Source organism: Xiphophorus hellerii, chromosome 14 (assembly GCF_003331165.1).
Source record: "Xiphophorus hellerii strain 12219 chromosome 14, Xiphophorus_hellerii-4.1, whole genome shotgun sequence".
Taxonomy (NCBI): Eukaryota; Metazoa; Chordata; class Actinopteri; order Cyprinodontiformes; family Poeciliidae; genus Xiphophorus; species Xiphophorus hellerii.
Window position 1 is genome coordinate 22,038,066 of NC_045685.1, and position 22,879 is coordinate 22,060,944.

The window sequence follows — 22,879 nt, forward strand, 5'->3', positions numbered from 1 at the left end:
GTACACATTGAATTTTCACGATTTTTGGCCGTGGATCAACACAAATCCATAGTTTTCGCAATGTTTTACATATACAAATTTTAGCATTTTATGGTTTTCAGCAGGAAGGGCTTGAAACCAGTCTTGAAATGTTTTTTCCCCATCTTGGTCTTGGTAGAACCAATCTTGAATCCATGCCTGATATGACCAATCTAAATTTATCATACAACTATTGTGCAATGTAAGCTGATGAATTCAGTTTGCAGATTGTATTTCAATAGTTTAAATATCAGTATGTGATAATTAGTTTAACACCGAGTGGTTGAAGTTGAGTAGTTACTAATTTTTCTAATCTTGATCTTGGAAGATTTCATCGCAGTCCTGGAAGGTTTCGTCGCGGTCCTGGAGGGTTTGGCCTTGGTTTTGGAAGGTTTGGTTTTGGTCTTGGAAGGATTGGCCTTTGGTTTTGGAAGGTTTGGTTTTAGTCTTGGAAGGATTGCCCTTGGTCCCCAAAGGCCTCTTCATCTCTAGTCTCAATATCGTTCTTGTAAAATGTCAGATTCGAGATGTTTCAAAAAGAAACATCACTGGTGGCGAAAAACCCACAAAGACTTGGTGGTTTCACAGAGTACAGACCCAGGGAGAGGCTGAAATCATACTTGTCTGTCTTTTTAGGAATTTTGGAGGAATGGCTGCAGAAGACCGAATGGAAAGATTATCGGAAGCTGATAAATACTCATTTGATGTACTTATCAAAAGAACCAAGATGAAAAAAAAATTGATGGAGGATATAAAATCAGTAGAAGGAAAAACTTATAAGCGATGAATAAGCGGTGGTTATAGAGGATGAAGGGCATTGGAGGCGTAGCAGCAGAGAGTAAATCAGCTAAAGAGCGATAAGGACGGGTCAGAAGGGGAGGAATGGAGGAAGGTCGAGGGAAGGCTGAAAGGGCAGAAACAGGAAAGCGAGGAAGAAAACACAACACAGAGGGATTGAGATTAGAGAGAGGGAGGCAGCTACTGTGGGAGAAGAAGAGGAGGAAGGTGTTGAAAGGATTGACCTGCTGACCTCTGAGGTCACCACTCATTTTGCCTCTCTGATGTTCCTGCTCACATTTTGGCTGTAAAAAGTGACGGAACGCTTTCATTTACTTTTCTGGGGATTCTGGAAGAGGAATCTTCTTTCCTCTCTCTCCCCTTGCTGTTTTCCGTGCCCAAAGTCCACGTTTTTCCAGCAGTTGTTGAGCAGCGTAGAGGCCGAACAATGCGCCTTTGTTGTAGTTCATGTTGGGCAACGTGGGCCGAGTTATGATTGATGTAAACACGGCGAGCAGAGAGGGAGGGGAGGTTGACAGCGAGGCGCTTTCTTCAGAATCGGAGCCGGCTTGCTGAGGTTTTTCTTCTGGAGGAGACATCGTTTGGTTGGACTAAAGAGAAGGAAAATCGAGCACACACGAGACTTTACGGTCTTTAAAGAGACGGGGAAATGGTGCAGGTTGCTTTTTTACGATCCTCCAGTGTGGAAATGTTCAGCAAAAAGGAAAATCCATGAACACAGAGAAGGAGCTTGGTCAAAATAAAATCTAGTTTTCCAAGTCGCCCATCAAGCTTCTTCTGATGTGATGAGAGTTACCTGAAAGTTAACAGCCACACAGAGCTGTTGAAAAGTGTTTGCACCTTTTTGAAATATAAAGACAACCTGAGTAAATACTAAAACCCATTATTTTTGTCAGTTATTCTGGGAATAAGCATCCAAATCAGCCTGGAAAATATTGTTGCTGGTTTGCTGAATAAAAACTGATTTGCCATATTTGTTTTGATTTCACCTGTGATGGTGGACGATATCGAGATAAAATTTTATCCCAATATTTTGTGGTTCCATCTCGATGATGACAAACACGACAATAAACTATTTACTGCTACTTTTTTAGGTTACTGTAGTGCCACAAACAAATTCTGTTCTTGAAAACATTCCCATTTGAAATGGACTTATGCACTTAAAAAACTTAAAAAGTTTGATTTAAACTGCACATATTTTAAATCCCTTCTTACATGAATAAGCCTATCACAAAAATAAATTTTGCTGGACAATAAATTGTCCCAGAAATTGTGATAAACGACAATATTGTCATCTTGAGACTATTTTCAACTAATATAATAATAATGATGATAATAATTTTAATGGCACATTAATGCAAGTACAGCCTCTCAAAGATCAAAAACACTTTAATTTCTAAAGAACAATTTCAACATCCAAAATAAACAAACAAAGCAACAATGGATAAACAAAATTGTATTTCAAGAAATAATAATCATTCAGCTTAGACAAGGAAAACAGGCAAAAGAGGCAGGAAGTGCAAACTATCTACTTGGCACTATGAGTCAAATGTTTGCATCGTCTCTCAAAATGCCGGTTTTTCAAAACTATTAACGAAAAGCAACTCTTTGCCAGCTGTTGTCCAAGCGGAAATGATTGATCTCATTTCAATTTATCCATCCATCCATCCATTTTCTTTACACCCTTGTCCCTAGACAAGGGGTGCTGGTGACTATCTCCGGCTAACGTTTCGGGCGAGAGGCGGGGTCATTTCAATTTATCACAAGATTAATTGATTTATTGCTAATTGTGACAGGCTTACATGTGAAATTCCTATTTAAAACGTCTTTGGATGTGACGTGTATATTTAAAAAAAACAGTATATTAAAACATGAAATATGTAAGTATGACAATGCAAGGGAAATGTTTTTTTCTTATTTATAAATTAACATTTTTAACCTTCCTTAAACTTTCTATGATAAATAAGTGAACATTTGCTGTAATGTAACCTTAAAACAGTGAGTTGTATCCACACATCTCAGTCTGTTTAACTACATTAACCTCTCATTTTATTGGTTTTTATCCTCAGTTCGTTTCAGTCTCTGCATATCGTCTCACCTCCTTTGTTTACAAAGGTCACACGTCCACATCCCAGCCCAGGTTTCACCCCTCAGCTCCCCTCTCTGGGATCTCGGCGCCGTAAAACGAAGAGTTCACGGCCGTTTGATGCCGCTCGCTTGTTTGAATGCTCATTGTTCAGCTTAGGGTCAAACTGGGAATTAAAGAATTAAAGCACGCCGTGTTTTCATCTCACAGCATCAAACCAAACAGAGTTCAAAGATGTTATCTAGATCTCCACCAATGAGATTTATATTTTTCTACCAAATACTTTGTTTTCTTTGTAACTTCTTGCTTTCAATGGACATCTTGCAGCCAAGAGTTGCTATAAAAAAAAAGAATATTTTTTACTTTAAGTGCAAAACGATCATGTTGACTCTTTGGTCCCTTCATGTCATACAAAGGCTTATTGAGATTAATAGAAATCCTTCCTGCCCCCAGCAACTCTTTGAAGATACTCACATTATATGAGTACTTTTGGTAAAACGTATTCTAGACAGACCAGTTTCTTGTAAATTAAATAATCTGCGCAGCTTTGACCATATGGACCAAATTACATTCAAATCAATAACCATTTCTGATGAACAGAGATTTTGCTCTCTGTGTTAGTAGAAAATGGTTGGCAGACTTCTGCAAATCTGCTAATGCGCTAATAACGATGCTAACTTTTTGTCTAGCGCTATAGCTAACTTTGAAAACATTTAGTACAGTTAGCTACTCCTACATTAATTTTTCTAGATAAATTCTAAAGCGATAATTTACGCTGTTTTGTAAACTTTTAATTGAATGACGTTTGACATCTCTGTTGAAGTTTTGGTTATTGACTTCTTAAATATTTACCAAATATTTCAAGTTTGGTAAATATTTATATTCATGCTCTGATTTTGAAGTTGAGATAACTGTTTGTTTTTTTTACAACAGTAAAGAGCGATTGAAACAGCTGCTAATGTGCTAACATCAAAACTAACTTTTTGTCTAGCACTGTAGCTAACTTTGAAAATGTTTAGCACAGTTAGCTTCCCCTACTTTAATTTTTCCAGATAAATTGTAAAGCGTTATTTTATGCAGTTTTGTGAACTTTCAGTTGAATAAAGTTTGAAATCTGTGTTGAAGTTTTGGTTATTATCTTCCTCAAGCTAGGTCGATGTTTGTATTCATGCTCTTATTTTGAAGTGGTGAAGATTGTCTTTATGACAGCTAACTTTTTGTTTAGTGCTGTAGCTAACTTAAAAAAAAATTACGACTTCAATACCCCTAAATTATTTTTCACAGATAAATTCTAAAGCACTTCATTCAACTTTCAGTTGAATAAAGTTCAACATCGGTGTTTGAAGTTTTGCTTATAGACTTCTTCTTCGTGTAGGTAGATGTTTATATTCATGCTCTTATTCTGAAGGGGGTGATGACTGTTTACGCAGCACTTCCATTTCCTCTCCTCACGTTCTCTTTCTGTTTTCCTAATAACTTTATTTAAAACAAAAAAACATCATAACAAAATTAAACTGACAGTAGGGAACAAGTTAGTGAAGTTAGCGCCTTAGCATTAACTTCTGCTAAATATTGTGTAGGAGTAGCACTTTAATGTTAGCTCAGTTAAGGCAAAAATCTGTGCAAATGCAACTTCGGCTCCATAAATCAGTTGAAAGGTGGTCAGATTGTCCAAAGAAAAATAAAAGTTTGTGTACTTTATTGTGTAAGTGTGAGGAATTGGTGCAGTAGGGCCCATGTAGACATCAGTGAATAACCTGATCTCTATTTGTTATCACAGTGGTAACAGCTGGTGGTCCATCACAGCAGATATGTGGGAGTTTATCCACGGTGGTCTGGTCAGGACCTGAGGGGTTCTGGCTTTAGGCTTTTATCTCTGACCTCAGCAGTGACTGTAGGTCCTGGTTTCAGACCTCAAACAGACCTTTGGACAACCCACAGGGAGATAAGAGATAAACAGCTTCTGTGTAATGGAAGAATTAGATATGAAGTGATGCAGCTTCTGTCTGTGTGTTAAGGCGGTGGTTGACTTCACCGACAGCTGACCGATGAGGTCACAATCTGTTATTCACTTATTTAAAATAACTACACTGAGGTAATTGGGTCAATTTAACTTACCATGATAACTTGGTGACGAAGAAATCAAACCTTTCAGGGTACAACTTGCAATCTTAACTGTGAAATACTAATAATTTTCTTTATCTATTTCAGGTTTGGTAAAAGCTTTCAAACTCATACACTTGCTGTGCTCCGTTTGTTCACTTTTGGTTTTTAACCCCCATTTATGTTTTAGGGTTTGCGTGATGTGTTTGAGAACTACTACAGAAAGCAGAGGAGGAAACAGGCTCGCCTCGTACTGCAGCCGCACTCTAACATGGTACGATCCCACACTGTCACGGTCATGGAGGGCCACACACTTCTAACTCCACACACAACCCCCAACCTGACTCACTGATGCACCTAAAAAACACCTTAACAAAAGCAAAAACGTGCTTTATTTTGAAAATCATTGATGTGCTGTATTAAATTTAAACTTTTTACCATAGTGGATTAATGCTAGTTAGCATTACCTTAAATACACAGCAGTTTGTGTGATCTCAGTTTGGAGAACCATTTGTAATACACAAAGAAATAAAATTTTTGTTCAAGTAACTGGAAGCAAATTTATGGCTATCTAGGATTAAGAAAACAGCTAGCTGGGGTTAAGCTAACAGCTGACTTGAATTGATCAAACAAGGTACATTGTCAAGGCAATGGTAATCAAGTTAACCCAATAAGCTAGGATGATGCTAAAAACAAACATGAATAAACACAACAGCTAACTTCAAATAAACTGAAGGCTAACTAGAGTGAAGCTAAAAGCTAATTAGATTAAGTACAGGCAAACTAGGATATAGATAAAAGCTACTTGGATTGAACATAACAAATAACTTCAGATAAACTAAAGGCTAACTCAGATAAAGCTAAAAGCTAACTGAATTAACAGCTAACTACAGATAAACTGAAAGCTAACTCGGATGAAGCTAAAAGCTAAGTGAATCAACAGCTAACTTCAGATAAACTGAAGATTAACTCGGATGAAGCTAAAAGATAAGTACATTAACATCTATCTACAGACAAACTGACTCGGATGAAGCTAAAAGCTAACTGAATTAACAGCTAACTACAGATAAACTGAAGGCTAACTCGGATGAAGCTAAAAGATAAGTGCATTAACATCTATCTACAGACAAACTGACTCGGATGAGGCTAACTGAATTAACAGGTAGCTACAGATAAACTGAAGGTTAACTAGGATGAAGCTGAAGGATAACTGTAATAAACATAAATTAACTGCAGATAAGTTGAAGGGTATTTAGGGTGAAGCTAAAAGTTCCATTAAACATAACGGCTAACATCAGATAAGCTGAAGGCTATTTAGTTTATCTGTTAGCTAAAAGCTAATTGGTTTAACCATAAGTGATAACTAGTTAATACAGCTACTCAGTCAAACTATCTCTACTCAAAACAAATTCTAGGTAGCAATTGCAAAGCTATTTTCAATTATCTTTTTTTTTCTTTACACTCCAAGTCAGATTTAGACATTTATCCTACAGATATTTTTATCTTGTAAATTAGTCTCTTAATGCTGAAAGTTGGTTATACTTCATTAAAGCTTGTTTTTAGTGATAATTTGTAACTTTTATGTATTTCTCCTGTGCTGTCGAACCCTCTTCTGTTTCTTTTCCTTCTACTTGTCTCTAGCATGAAACCCTGGAGGGATACAGGAGGTACTTCAATCAGATTGTTGGGTAAGTCCATCCTTTATTAGCTTGCTTTTTAAAATTTAGATTAACTGAAATAAAAGTAGAACAACATGTACCAGTGGCCACATGATACTTGAAATATTTGGTTTTCAAAATGTCTTGAACAAAGCAATGTTTCTGATTGGTTTATCTTTATTTATCCTTCCTTCTGTCATCTTTATGCCTTTTCTATCCAGCTATTTATAATTATTTGGAAATTTCATAAAGCTAAGAGCTAAGTTGGCATGTTAAACATTGAAGTTCATCACAGGACAGAGTCTCGTCTCTCGTTGATAAGATTCATGTAAATAAACCGCAAGAGCGATAAATCGATGTCCTGTTGGACAGACCAGAAGTGTCGGGTGATTTGAGGTTCACCCACTTCTTCTAAGTTGAGTGGGAGGTAATGTACCAGAGCTAATTTATAATCTGCAAGCTAGCGATCAAGACATTGCTGGAAACATCTGAGGTTTATTGCTGTTATGTTTTCCAAGTTTTTTCACAACCCCCCCCCCCCCCCCCCCCCCCCCCCAAAAAAAAATACGGGAGAAAATCTTTGAAATCGGTCAAAAAAAGTTGGCATTTTCTTGCAGTCATCTGAAGGCAGAGAAAACTCACTGCAGCTCATTGTGGTCTGGCGAAGTCTGAGCGGCCGACGATTTGATTGAGACGTTCTGTCAGCGCACATAAACCAAAATCACTGCAGACGCTTTGATCCGTTCAGTCGGGCATCGTGTCGGGACCGAGCCGCAAACACCAAGACATCGGCATCATGAAACGCCTGACTGGATGGACACACTGTTTGCACTCAGTGCCTGATTGTATGGCCAGGATTCATCTCTGCTGCTCTGCCATTACAGAAAAGCTGCAAAAGTATCGATCCTGATCATTATGGATGAGGTTTTTCTAACTTAAGGAGTCATTAGGAGTTTGTGTTGCAGCTTTTTGTTAGAAACTTCGTTAATTTCTAAAATAGTCATTTTGTATCTGTAGAATACATTTTAATAATGTTTTCATCAGAATGGAGGATATGGCTTAAGAATAAAATTTCAGATTTTTTTATACCAGATCTGATTTAATTTTTTTTAAAAAGAAGAAATTAGAGAAACTATTTTCAAAAAGTGACTATTATTTCAATCATTCATTCTCTGAGTTGTACTGCAGAGTATAGGGGCAGACTACGAGTTTTTTGTTAAATTAAAGTCACAATTTTATCAGAAAAAATTGAGAAAAGTTGTTTTAATAAGAAAATCTTTGAAAAAGTTATTATCTGACTTATTCAGTTTGTGTAGATTTTTTAAAATAGAAACATTTGTTTGCACAGTCGTTTATAAGTCGTGTTACAGATAATTTGATGCTCATGTGTCAAATTCTTAAGCATTTCTATTAACTATTCTGTAAACTCCACTGCGCCCCCTAGGTGTGCAGTGCAAAGTTGATTCATCAACTTTGCAAGATACTCAAAATTCCTCATTTATTTATTTTCCTGTTGGAGTTCTCATAAAATTACTACTTCATTCAAATTTTACAACTGCTTTCTTGCAATATTATGATTTTATTGTCTTAGTTAAAAATAAACAGCTTAGTCTGGGCATAATATTTGTTGTAGAGTTGACATGAATTGAAAAATCCAAATAAATAAAAGCTGTAAAATATGCTTGTCAAACAAGATGGCCGCCTTGGACTTGCTGACATCACTCTGAACTATGGAAACCCAGGGAGGTCATTGGTGGACAAAAAAAAATCTGGATTTGCCAAGATTTAATCTCCAAAAACCAAAAATTGTATTAATAGATTAAAAAGTTTTTCTTTTCTTTTAATTTAACTTAAATTTGTTTCTTGCATCGTGTTCATGAAGTGTTGCCGTTTCTCTCCGTCCAGCTTCTTTGTCGTGGAGGACCACATCCTTCACACCACCCAGGGGTTGGTCAACAGAGCCTACGTGGAGGAGCTTTGGGAGTTGGCTTTGTCTAAAATTGTTGCTGCCTTGAGGACGCACTCTGTAAGATGTTTTCTAAACTAATTATCGAAAATCTGATTGATTACCCTGATCACTCAGACACAATTGATTGAGTTTTCAGCTTTTACTACTGTAAAGCTCTGCCTAATAATAGTTCAATATTGTCTGATTTTCCTAAAATATTCAGTAAAAACTGCTGCAAAAGAATCACAAACCATAAGTCCTGTTAGATGCAGAAAGTTAATAACTGGTGTTATGTTCCCATTAATAAATTTTTTTTTGTTGCATTAGAAATGGTTGATGGAAACAACAAGTTTAGAAATAACTTCCAATATCACTCAAATGTTTTGTATGCTCACTTGATTTGGTTTTTGGGTTTTCTGAAAAAGAGCTAATGTGCTAAAGGAGAGATGAAACCATGTTTGCAGAATAAGCTCTGACGCAGCAAACTTTCTGTGCCTTACCAGAGGCACGAATCTCAGAGAAATTTCAAACCTCCAGGCCAGAGGAAGAATGTTCTCCATTTCTCTGAGATGTTTGGTCCACGCTAGTTTCCAACATCTACACTGCAAAAACACAAAATCTTACCAAGTATTTTTGGTCTAGTTTGTAGAGCAAATATCTTGGTTTTGTCTTATTTCCAGTTTACTAACTTACAAGTAACTTTTAGCCAGATGGGTTGTGTTAAGTAAATAATTCCTTAATATTGATGAGAAAGTTCTAGTTCCATTGGCAGATTATTTTACTTATAACATGACATTTTTCCCACTTGATGATGAATTAATTTATTTCCTACTAGAACTAGTACTTGTTCATCAATATAAAAGAATTATTTACTTAAAATAAACCTCTATATCTAGCTGAAAAGTTACTTGTTAGTTAATTTTGTCTCATTTCAAGTTTACTAAGATATTTCCTTTACAAACTAGACCAAAAATACTTGGTAAGATTTTGCAGTGTATTCGCAAATAAATCAAAGAAAAATAAAGCAAACCAACTTTCTGATGAACATATTTTAATTTTAACATTTGTAAATAATTTTGGCCCAAAACGTTTGTTTCTGGCGATCTTCTAAATAACATCCTGGTCTGTCTCTGCAGTCGTACTGTGACGACCCGGACCTGGTTCTGGACCTGAAGAACCTCATCGTCCTGTTTGCTGACACTCTGCAGGTTTGTGTTTGGATCTCTGAAGTCCTCAAACATCCTCGCCTCTTTGCGTTAACCCAGAGGACCATGAATCTTTTCTAAAACTTGTTTTATCAGCATTCAGTCCGTGTCCAAGTGGACAGCTGCCAGTTTCCAGAGACTCCTTTAATAACCAAACCATGTTAGAAATAATAGTTCATCATCCGATGTGAGTTTTTACTGTTTATGCGTCTCTGTTTATGAGCGGCCCTCGATGGATTGAGTGTGATGGATGAGTGGATGGAGAGATGGTGAGGGGTGTGGGTGAAAGCTGGATGAGATGAAAGCATGAAGTCTGATGAATGGGTGGTCTGATGCCCACCAGTCGTTTATGTGAAGTGATGAGGAGCAGCTGAATCGATGCGCTCATATTTTTATTGGCTTTTATGTTCCAGTACGCCAGGCTCCTTTTCATGATTGCTTCTCTCAATTTCAGGCCTGACTTTTTACTCTAATACTGAACAAAGTTCAATATTTAAGACATTCACCCAGTCTTTAAGTTCAATCTGGAGTAGCTTATTAGTCGGAAATGCGAAATATTGAATCAAATACACAAAAAAAATATGGGTTGTCAAGTCTGCTAATCTACAAATAAACACTCTTCTCCTGAGAGATTTACTACTTCTGCTAAAGTGGAACAGTTAAGGAGAAAATTTTACAGTATTCTGTTTGTCCAGCTTGATTTCATGTTATAATGTTATTCCCTCATCAAAACCATACCTGGAGTGTTGCTTTGATTCTTTCATTCATGTTTGAGAAATGTTTTAATCTCCATGGCAACCATTCAGGCGCGCTAAACGCCTGGTTGGACCTAACTTCACCTTAAAAATGCAGCTCCTCCTCTGAACTGCAGTTTCCAAGCTTCTGAGTTTCCATCTCACAGAGCAGCTCCTTCAGACTAGCCAGCAGCAATTAGCAAACACCTGGTGTGCATCAGCTGAGCTCTTTATAGGAGCTACTTTCCAGTGCAACTGTGGTAAAAATGTTGTTAAAGGGTTAATAGAGGAGCCATGTTATGACAACTTCCTGGAGGTGGAGTTTCAGAAAGAGCAGGAGTTTTTAAAGAGACAAAGACCCAATTTCAAGGCGCTAAATTATGAAGTCAAATTTATTTTGCCATATTTGACTTATATAACAGCTGAAAATAACATCCATACTTGATTGTGTTATAAAATGGCACTATGTACCTGGAAAATACCTAATACTGCCTCTTTAAGTCTCGAGGTATTCATACCTTTTATAATAAAATTATGTAAAAATTGTGTCAGTTGAAAAACAAAAATTTTTATTTACTCTTTAACTAGAATTTTTGTTTTCCCTTTTTAATAACGAGTGTGGAAATATTTATTGGCATTTCAACAATCAAACATCCTTCCTGTTCTTTCAGACAAGCTTATTGTTTAACTTCTGGTACAAAATTTGTTATCTTGATAGACTTATTTTCTATTTTATTCTAAACATTAGTTGTTTCTTTAGAATTTTATTGAAAGTTAAGAGTCTTTTTGGAAGGTCCTGCTCCAAGGTAAAAACTAATGTTAATATCAAACCTAGTAGTAGGTAGTAGGTGTTGAAAGTGCCCTTCAATTAAATGCCTGGAAAACCAAAACAAACACATTTCCAGTGAATATGAACTCAAATGTGGCTGAAACTCTCCTGTTTTTGTTATTGTTAGTCATCAGTGCCATGCTTGCATGTTTTTGACGTCATTTTTTCCCGTCCTCATGTGCAGGGTTATGGTTTCCCCGTGTCCCAGCTGTTTGACATGCTACTGGAAATGAGGGAGCAGTATGGAGAAATCCTGCTGAAGAGATGGAACATCACCTTCAGGTAGGGATCAGGTTGTGCGCTGCGGTTATCAGAAGGTCACGAGGAAGCTGAGGCCTTTCTCAAACCGGCCCAGGCGGGGTTTGAAGTTTTACAAGCAGCCAGAGAGAGGAAGTGCTTTAAATTGCGTCCGGAAGAGAATGGGTAGTACCATTGAGGAGTCGGGTTCGGCCAGTGTGTGTTCGGGCCCGACATGCCATTGTTCCAGCATCCCTTTTGTCCCGTGACACCACTGGGACTCGGAGCAGTGAGAACGGACAAACAAACACACACATTCCCTCTCTCCTTCCTCTCTCTTTCTTGTTCACACACAAGCACTTGGGAAGCCACAGGAATGTTGTGTTGCATTGTTGGGGAGAGAGCCCTCTCCGGTTCACGGACTCTCCATGGAACGCTGGAACGTCCGAGCTCCGGAGCGCCAAGAAGAAGTGGGGGTGTTGACTGAAGGGAGGGTGGTAAGAAAACCTCAAGCATCAGAATGACCCCCAGCGGGACGTGTTGGTTGTTTCTGAGAAGGAAAAACAGAGACTCATGGTGTCTTTCTCTCTTGTTTTATGGCATCTAAGCAGGAGATTGGAAAATATTTACCTGACATTTCTGTTTGTTTCCTGCAGGCAGATTCTGGACCAGGACAACTTCAGTCCAATCCCGGTTTCTACAGAGCAAGAATACAGACAATACACTTCTCAATTTCCCCTCCAAGACCCGGAACTGGAAAAGGTAGAGAGCTGCGACCTTGAGCTAGGCCGAAAACGCACAGCAGATGAACCTAAAGCTAAATTAAACTCAATTTGTCTTTTAGCTTTCCTTCCCCAAGAAGCTTCCTTTCTCTGAGTTTGTGCCAAAAGCCTACTGCCAGTTGAAAGAGTTCATCTATGCTTGCCTGAAATACTCTGAGGATCTTCATCTCAGGTGAGCTTCTTGGTGTTTGTCCAATTCCTCGTGAAAAATTACAATATTTTAGTGAACTCAAGTGCTTGAGTCCACTCAACCAATGTCATAAGAAAATATCCTGCAGCATATAAATAAAACAGGTGAAAACAGAAAACATATCACTACTTTTAGATAGAAATAAACACCAGCAAACGTCACATGTGGGGTTCCTCAGGGCTGTGTGCTCGGGCCACTTTTGTTCAAATTAATGGGCAAAAATTTTATCATATGGATAAAAAATTACATAATATACCAACAAATTGTAAAACTTTGTTAGTATATAATTGTTTGTTGGTATGCAACATTGGTTATCATCACATACCAACAAACATGACAGGTGGGGTTCCTCAAGGCTACGGTCTTGGTCTACTTTTTTTAATTTAATGTGTAAAAATTGTATAAAATACCAATAAATTGTAAAAATGTGCTTATTATGTTGTGTTTTTGGGCCACTTTTACTCAAGTTAGTAGGTAAAAATTGTATCGTACAGTGGTAGAAATGATATAAAACAATTTTTTTGTTATAATTTTATAACAAATTATAAAAATTGGTTGGTATATAACGGTTTGTTGGTACGTCACGTGTTTTTAAAAATATACATAAATATTCTGTTTTTTAATAATATGAGTTTTATGGGAAAATCCTTGAGGTTTTCTGTGAAAATTGAACGCTATTAACCTGTTTATACCCAAGTTTAGCTAATGTAAAACTTAAACAGTTGCCAATCAATCAACCAATCAATCAGGTTTTTTTACATAGCACATTTCAGCAGCAAGGCAGTTCAAAGTGTTTTACATCATAAAAACACATAATTACAAAACCATAAAAAACGACATACAGTCAACAGTTACAAAAACGAGTAACAAACGATAGATTTTTGATGATCATCAAAATCACCAATACACATCAAAGTTACCTCCAACTGTTTCTGTTTATGGTGGATTAAAGTGTTCAATTAAACTATGCAGCTACTTTTCTTTTAAGTAGACAAGCGATCCAGAAGCGGCTTCCTTCCTGTCCGGAAGAATTGAACAAAGCTGGGACTCAGCCAATCACACGTTGAACAACATGCACACACATGCAGGAAAGCAGACAGAAAGCAACTCGCCCTGAATCACGATGCTTGAAGAAAGCAATCAAATCAATGGACAGAAAATAAATTGGAGAGGGTGGAAGCACTGATTTGTGATTGGAGCAGAAACAGGAGAATGAGTGATTACTCTTTGGCTTAAGACTGAAAGGAAGGAACTGCTGCTTGTTAGAAGATGAATATCTCAGGGCCCTTGGCGTTTTGCTTTGCAATGTTTGACATATTCTGAATATAAACCAGTTCTGTCCTCGTATAAAGCCCACAAACCAACCTGAACAGAACGAAGTGGATCTCCAAGTGAAAACCTCCTTCTAGTCTCTCTCTGACCAGACAGGACAAATTGCTGCCCTCAATCAGAGTAATGACTCCCAACTCTTTGAGCTCCCTTGATTTCTCCCGTCACGCACGCCCTGCTATCCGGTTGCCACGGCGACACGCCTTCCTGTCGACTTCAAACATGCTATGGCTCGCAGAGACGGAAGCAGACGGGATGATGGAGCCGGATTATAGTCATCGATATCCCTGACCTCTGGGCTCAACCTCTGCTCACGTTTGTAATTAGGCGGAAAGAAGCGACCAATGCACTTCGGCAACCGCAGAGACGAGGACAATGGCCTTAAAGGAAACTTGTGATGCCACACCTCTCTTTTAACTTCTTAGCTGTAAAACCTGGGTTCTCATCCAGCCTTTTCACAGATTTGGTTGTTTTAAGTTGTTTAATTGTTTGCCTGACTGACGATTTTGGAAAATGAAGAGATGTTTGTTGCCTTGTAGATCAAACCCTTCTGCTTTGCTTGAATAGCATGTTCTCTTGTCTTTCCTAATTTTAGAAAGCCTGAGAGAAATGGACTCCCATGTCACATTGGTATTTATACCCCAGGGAAACGAAAATGAATTTGAGTCAAAATCTTCTCAAAAGTCTGATTACCTTTAAAACGTTAAGTGCAAAAGATGCTTCATTTAGGCTATCCATTTCAAAGACTCAGTATGAATGTTAAAATTCATCACTATATGACATTATCAGTATTTAAGAGAGTAAATACTGATAATGTACTGTATATATGTAAAACAAACAAAAGATCTAGATCTTAGAACTAGATCTTTAAGAGCTCTCGATTTTCTGGTTTCTGTCAGATAAGACAAATCAATCCGATTATCACAAATCAGGTCATTTACCACCAAATTCTTTGAAGAGAGAAAACTTATGCTCAGTAAAGCACATGTAGTTTCTCGTATATTTAGCTCTTTTTAGGCCTGGTTTTCCTCAAAATATTCGCCAATTATCGCCAATGTACTTTGACTTACAAAATGTAAACATGTTCTTACTTAATTTTATTCTTACATCCCTGAGTTTGCTTTGTTTAATGCATCCGTGGTTTATATATTTGACTGAAATCTCTGATTTTGAGGACTTCTCTCCCTCCTCCTGCTTTTAACCACAGCTGGTTGGTAAAAACATCACTTTGCGACTTGACAGAGACCTGGATGCTAGCTTGGCTGGCGCTTTGCAGATAGAGCTCTGTGATTGTTCCTGGAAGAAAAACGGTGATGAGGTGGTGAAGACATGAACATCCGTGGGAAAGAAAGCGACTTGTAACTTAGTCGGAAATAAGAGGAACATTTTGACAGGGGTTTTCTTGTGTAATCCCCTGAATAAATTGTGGAAAGATTGAAGAAAGTGAAAATGAAAGGTGCTGCTCAGATGCCCGGTGGCAGACGACTGAAAAAACATTTCATCTAGAAATTAATATTCATATAATAAAATTAAAAGGGAAAAGATGGATTCAAGACATGTCAACTGTTTAGGTGCATCTATTGATATTTCTACTGTAAATATAGACGCACTCTAGTTATTTAGAATAGCTCTGAAACTCCAGTTTAACCAGCAAATAACAGGAAGTCACACAATTGAAGCACCTACTTCAAAAATAAGAGGATGTCTGTACTAAAAGGATTAATATTAGGAAAATTAAATATGTTTATTCACCTTTTTGGTGAATAAATTTTTGATATTTGTATACAAAAATTATTTGTACACTGAACGAATATATTTCCACGATACATAAATAAATACATCATATAATGGTGCAGTCGATATCTCCAGTTACATAAGGAAAAAAATGTCTGGACTTTAACATGTTAATTTGAGTCATTAATTATATAGATCTTAAGATTTTAACGCAGTTAATCAGTACATTCAAAAATTAGAATATTACATCAGTCCAATAAAAAAACATTTTAATACAGAATAAAACCCTTAACTATTGACTTACATGTAAGCATTTTGAAGGTGACAGTTAAGGGGTTAATAAATACCTGCTTAAAGGTTGTCAGATTAAAACTTTTTTTTTTTTTTTTTTCCCTCCAGGGCTCCTTTTGTGGGCTCTAGCGTCCCTTATATGAAAGTAGGCTAACAGGAAAGTGGAAAGGAGAGGGGGGTAGACATGCGGCAAATGTCACCGGGTCCGGGAATCAAACCTGCGACGGCCGCGTCGAGGACTCAAGGCCTCCAAACGTGGGTTGCGCTATCCCCTACGCCACCACAGCACGCCCCCAGATTAAAACTTTTAATCTGACAAATAAGCTTCACTGGAACTTGGCACTTTGCACCAATCTGATGGATTAAAAACAGATTAAAAACAATAAATATTTGTTGTTGAGCTCGTTTGTGTATTTATTCAGTAATTTAGCAGTTTTTGAATTGATAATGTTGCTTATTTTGTCGATTTGTTTTCGATAAAGCCACTATTGCAGGCCCTGCAATTAAGTCAACTAATGACTTTAATCAAGTCCCACCACTTGTTTAAATGTGTGTGAGCTATTTCCATCAGTCAGTTAGCGATGCTGATAGCAGCATCAGCCTTGTTGTATGTGTTGGATGGCCCTCAGCCGGTATCCCTCCATCCATCCCTCAGCGTGTTGTTAACATGTCTGCGTTGAAGTCGTCTGGCCTCTCTTTGACAGAGCCGACTGCCGGCTGTTTATTGTGACTGATGGCAGCATAAATACAATGAAATTCAATCTGAGCCCTGCGGCGCAGCTATATTTGTACACCCACAGAGTTCACTACAATGCATTGACTTTTTGCTACTCTCTGCACACATAATTTCTGTCCACTCTGCACTTCTGCTGCTCCAGGAATTTTTTTTTTTTTTTTTTTTAGATTTTATTTTCAGGCCCCCCTGAGTCGTCGGAACGTTTTTTGGATTCTTGAGCTTCTCTGGAAGCGGACCGGGTTTAGGGTTCCAGCGTTCGCTCTCCCTCAGGCGGAGCTGCATGCGTCTGTGTGTGTTTAGGTTGAATTCCAAGCGCAATTTACTGATTTGGTTGGAATGAGTCTGTGTGTGTTATCCGCAGGGTTCTGGAGTCAGAGACGGAGGACAGAAAAAATAAAATAAAATAACACTGATTATTCATCATTTCTCAGTGGGAGAAACTGATCCTGCTCTTTTCTGCTGATTATCTGTGTGTGTTTCACCTCTTCAGACCTTTACATGGATCCCTCTGACTCTGCATTTTGTCGCGCAGTTTGATTCTTCCAGGAACCTGATATTAAACTCCTTTCCAGGGGAATTTGCTGCCATGCAAAACGTTACCGGACTCGCTGGTAACACTGTGCAGAAATTTGTCTGAGTTTCCTCACCAAACATCAGCCTCATTTCAAGCAAAACAAAATGGATAGCATGTCAGTCATTCTGCTAAGCTGCTCTGTGTGGCTGACATGAACTTTTTTTATTGGGTAACTTGAGCTCCTCTCAGGGTTTTGCCTGGTTGGCGGTGCAGAGTTGGTAATTTACCGACCATTAAAATCATGTAAGAAAACTTTTTCAAAAAGGATGACCGGCTTTTTATCTTTTTACTTTTAACAGAGATCAGCTTATTTAAACTTTATGGTCTTATCAGGAGATTTAAGAAGAACTTTTTAACGAGTCTGACAGATTAAAACATGGTAAAGACGTTGTTAAGGTTGGCTGACATTTAGACTTTTTTTTCCAAATGGAGAAATTCACTCTTAACTGTTTTTGCTGGCATTAAGACACAGAGTTAAGTGTGTTGCTCGTCTCTTTGCTCATGTTAAAGTTTTTCACTTTTTTGTCCCAGAACCACCACAGGTTTTAATTTGATTTATTAGGTTTTACCTCATAGACCAACACAAAACGGTATATAACTGTTTTGTAATTGGAACAAAATTCAACAAAAAATATTTTAAGATTCGTGTGACAAGTATACATTTCTATTCAGCCCCCTTTACTCTGACACCCTGAAATAAAGTCCCCTAAACAGAGCAATCTGCTTGTGTAGTTATGTTTCCATCCAGTTGTTGAGCAAACGTTTATGTCGCAAAACAGTTTTGCAAAGAGTGCAAAAAATGTTAGTCTCTAAAAGCTGAGACGTATTATGCAGAATTTATCTTTTGCTCATTTTTATTCTTCCATTTGGGTTTCTGCTGCTTCTGAAAACAGTGCAAGCACTTTAAAAAAACCACCCTGACATTATTTGGCAACAAATTGATGTGTTTTGGTGAATGGTAAACGGGCCGTTTCAAAAACTTCCCGAATATTGAGTCATATTCAATGGACACTGCGCCGTTACCTGGCAGCCACACTTATTAGGTTTTTACTTTTTAACATATTCAGAAACTATGAATCATTTTCTTTCCACTTCACAACATTGCTCTGTTTTTGGTGTATGGCATTAAAATCTGAACAGAACCCAGTGAAGTTTGTGATAGATTTGGAAACAGTGAAAGGGGTGTGAGACTCTGTGAGCTCATGTGTTTCTTTGTCTTCAGTTCCACAGAGATCGACGACATGATCCGCAAGTCGACGAATCTGCTGTTGACCAGAACCCTCAGTAACTGCCTTCAATACGCCATCAAGAAGAAGAATGTGGGCCTGGCAGAGGTAAAGAGGATCATAGTAATTATCATGATAATTATTATTATTGACCAAAACTGAAGCAGATAACTGGAGAGGAGGAGTTCGTCAAAGTTTGACTTTTTAAAATGGAAAAATCCCTGAAAAATGACCCAAAATGGCCGACTTCCTGTTGGTTTTAGATCCAAAAGACTTTTTGTTCTATCTGTATCCCAAATTTTCAATATCTAGCGTCACGCCTCTTTTGAATCCAATATAAATACTTAAATTTCATGAAAAGAAGGCTGGTGCATTTAATTTAATTTAATTTAAATCCTTAGATCAGTCAATCAATCAATCATCGGTCAGTTCAAAGTGCTTTACATCTTAAAAATACAAAGTTATAAAAAACACCATACAGCCAACAGTTGAGAAACCAGAAACAGACATTACATTTTGATGAGTGCTATCGTCAAAATCATAAATACCCTCAAATATGTTGGTCAATGTTCCATTTATTATGGTTCAAAAGCAACTCTTAAACAGGTGGGGTTCTAGCCTTGATTTAAATAAACTCAGTGTTTCAGTGTTAAAATGGCTTAAAATTTAAAGTTTCTTCCTGTAAGTTAAGAAAATGTTCCTGATTCCGCCTTAAGATTGAGCCACCTTTAGCCCAAGTGTGGTGCTTTGCTATCATTTTCCTCAAACTCGGATGTGTGCGATTACAGATGGATCATTTAAAGTGCCTGATGGTGTTGTTTGTTTATGTAGTTGGTGCAGGTGATCATCAACACCACCCACCTGGAGCAGAGTTGCCACTTCCTGGAGGAGTTCATAACCAACATAACAAACGTCCCGCCTGAAACAGCGAACGCCACCAAGCTGTACGGGACCGCAACGTTTAAGGTCCGTTTATCTTCCTGCCTTCATTTCTACAAACAAACCGGCTGCTTGTTTACCTCCAGTAGGCTGAAAAGGTTTTAGTTTTGTTTTTGTTGTATTGTTTTTTTTTTTGGTGTATCTTTGTTGTTTAATTTAAAAAAACATTCTTTATTTAAGAATATTCATATTCATAAACCCAACATAATATGCTTATTTTGATACAGCTCTGGAAAAACTGAAGATGCCACTTAAAATGATCAGTTTCTCTAATTTTACTATTTATATGTTTGAGTAAGATGAACATTGTTCTTTTATTCTATGAACTACTGACAACATGTCTCTGAAATTCCAAGCAAATATTTTGTATTTATTAGCAGAAAATGAGAAATGGTCAAAATAACAAAAATGATGCAGTGCATTCAAACCTCAAATAAAGCAAAGAAAACAAGTTCATATTCATTTAGAAACAACAATACTGACGTTTTAACTCGGGAAGAGTTTAGAAATCAATATTTGGTGGAAAAACCAGGAGGTTTTCGATGGGGTTCAGTGCAGTGGACTCTTATTTTTTCCAGAGCTGTAGATACACATATATACTGACTTACTCATATAATACATGCATGCACAAAATTTCTGAATATAAACGAAAACATGCAGGGGTTCTACAAAATTGTCAGAGAAATGTATTTCTAAATGTGCATATGTATTAGATATAATCTTCCTCTTACTATTTTCCTGTTTGCATTCTAAATGGTCTTTAATTTGGCTTATTTGTGACTTAAAACAATCACGGCTGTGCTGGAACAGGACGCCCGCCATGCAGCTGAGGCGGAAATCTACACCAGCCTGAATGCCAAGATCGACCAGTTTCTGCAGCTGGCGGATTACGACTGGATGTCTGCGGCGCAGAGCAGCGGCGGTCTGACGACCAGCGACTACCTGGTCGACCTCATCACGTTTCTGAGGAGCACGTTCAGCGTCTTCACCAACCTGCCGGTTAGCACACACACGCACATACACCCCTGCAGTACATTTACAGTATTTTAAATTCAAATTTTTTGATTGAATTCTAGGTATTGTTTTAAATTTTTCAACATTAATAGACAGAATTGAGGGGGAGGGGGAATAGACAAAACTGTTACAATACAATTTTAGTCCTACGAGCACCATAATAAGATACAAATATAAAATATAGGGATATAAACATTTTCTTTGCTTTATTTTCTATTTGTATCATATTACTTTTGTTGTAGGACATTTAAAGAATCAGTTTTACATAAACACATTTTTAAAAAAAATCTTTAAGAATGTTATTCTCATCAACTGGAGTGTTGCTTTGATTCTTTCATGTGTGTTTGAGAAATCCTTTCATCTCCATGGCAACCATTTATCTATGCAAAACGCCTGGGTGGCCATAGCCCCGCCCACAAGGACAAAGTTCGTCCTCTGAGCTGCAGTATTCATGTTTCTGAAATAAACAGAACATTTATGTAAAAAATCATTTAAAATATGACAGTTTGGAGCCTTCAGTGTCACACTGCGCAAAATTATGGAAGTATTTAATTTAAGGCTGGAACAATTCCTCGAATCATTCAAGTATCTCGATTATTTATTAAAAATCCTCGAGGAAAATTTATCTGCCTTTAAGTTACGATAAATTATGTTTTATTATGTAGCGCCGTGTTCCGGTCGGATCATTATCTGTGGTGGACGGCGCTCTTACTTCCGCCTATGAGTTGTTGTGAAGTGCTAGCAGCATGGTGTTGAATTGTGCGGCGCTTTGTCAGGGCTTGGGGACAAATATGTATTGTTGAAGTTTGCCGTGCGACATTTGGAGTGCGACAGCTTTTCTGCCGTCGGAACCGCGTCGTCACGGTTAGAGAGAGAGAATATTCTAAAATATTCTTTTACAACAGCCCTAATCTAATCGTGATGCTGAAAACTGTGATGACAATATTGATTCCAGTAACTCATATTTTTTCTTTCTTAATCTTTCCAAAATGTCCTGACCACTGAGGTTTGGCATCTCTGCAAAAACACAAACTCTTACCAAGTAATTTCGGTCCAGTTTCTAGTGCAAATATTTTAGTACACTTGACATAAGACAGAACTAATTGACAAATAACGTTTCAGCAAAACATAGGAGCTTGTTTTAAGTCAATAACTCATTAATATTGATGAAAAAGTACTTGTTCCATTGGCAGATTATTTCCACTCTAGGTGAAATAACCTGCCAATGGAACTAGTACTATTTCTGCAATTTCAAGGGATTACTTACTTAGAACAAGCTCCTATAACTTACTAAAAAGTTACTTATAAGTCAGTTTTGTCTTATTTTAAGTACATGAAGATAAACTTGAAACTAGACCAAAATATTTGATAAGATTTTGTGTTTTTGCAGTGTACCGCTAGAGATATACATCTGGTTTGAGCTTCACAGGCAGTTGGAGTCCATCTAAATTTCAGTAATATAATATTGAAAAAAAGATACATTTCTCCAGCAATTTAACATTTTTGAAGGATTTCCTATATCCGTTGAGGATTTCTGCTGTTTGGTTTGAAAGCGCCTCATCGTGTCAGAGGGCTGCACAATCTGCTTTAGTTCGTTAGTCTGGGCTTGTTGCAGATTAGATCGTTAACGTGGGCTTTGCTAAGATCGTTAAAGGGTGAGCGGGTCGGGTCAGCAGCCCAGGATTATCCACAGGCTCAGGCCATTGACACTAAAGCCCCAGCGGGAATTGCCTTATGCTCAGTCAGGATGCCACAGTGCAACATTTACAGCTTGCAGAGCGTGTTTCACAGGGCAGCCAGAAAATCGCTAAATCCTATTAATTCAGTATGCCTAAAAGCTTATTAAGGTATCCAAATGCAACAATGCCTTTAAATTAAAAAACATTGCTGTAAATGTGTTATTTTAAAGATCTTTATGACCTGCTTGTGACTCCAACACAGTTGATTAGTTTTTACAGTTATTTACACTTTTAATTAAATGTAGGGATTCATGATGTATCTGCATTAACATCAGTATTGGCTGATGTTTTATTTTTTATGTATTTTCCAGTCAAATAGTTCTACTTTGTAGCACAATGAAGTTACTTTCAGATGTAATAAAAAGCTACATAAATGACACGACTTAAAAGAAATTTAACACCTTGAAATTGGGCCTCTGTCTCTTTAAGAAATGTCTGCTCTATCCAACCAGCTGCCTTCAGTACTTCATCACAGTTTCTCCATTCACCCTTTGACAATGTTTTTACCAGCGTTGAGCTGAGAAGTAGCTGCTACAATGAGCTCAGTTCCACCAGGTGTTTGCTAATTGCTGCTGGCTAGTTTGAAGGAGCTGAGTGGGTATGTTTGTGATGGGGGAATATTATTATTACTATTATCGTTTTTCTCTTTTCCCTTTCTCTTTCTGACAAAAATTGGATGACAAAAGTCTTCAGTCCGGTGCTTTGGTCT

General features: G+C 37.5%; 1 protein-coding gene across 2 annotated transcripts in view; it reads left to right on the top strand.

Moving 5' to 3' along the window:
- exoc6b (exocyst complex component 6B) overlaps positions 1 to 22,879 on the top strand; it is an 89,557-nt gene that overhangs the window by 24,079 nt on the left and 42,599 nt on the right. For both annotated transcript variants that reach the window (XM_032583064.1, XM_032583065.1), the window contains exons 9-18: positions 5,196 to 5,279; positions 6,647 to 6,693; positions 8,569 to 8,689; positions 9,748 to 9,819; positions 11,564 to 11,661; positions 12,273 to 12,378; positions 12,461 to 12,570; positions 18,475 to 18,586; positions 19,310 to 19,444; positions 20,228 to 20,416. In XM_032583064.1, coding sequence (XP_032438955.1) covers positions 5,196 to 5,279; positions 6,647 to 6,693; positions 8,569 to 8,689; positions 9,748 to 9,819; positions 11,564 to 11,661; positions 12,273 to 12,378; positions 12,461 to 12,570; positions 18,475 to 18,586; positions 19,310 to 19,444; positions 20,228 to 20,416 — 1,074 coding nt within the window. The remainder of the gene's footprint in view (positions 1 to 5,195; positions 5,280 to 6,646; positions 6,694 to 8,568; positions 8,690 to 9,747; positions 9,820 to 11,563; positions 11,662 to 12,272; positions 12,379 to 12,460; positions 12,571 to 18,474; positions 18,587 to 19,309; positions 19,445 to 20,227; positions 20,417 to 22,879) is intronic.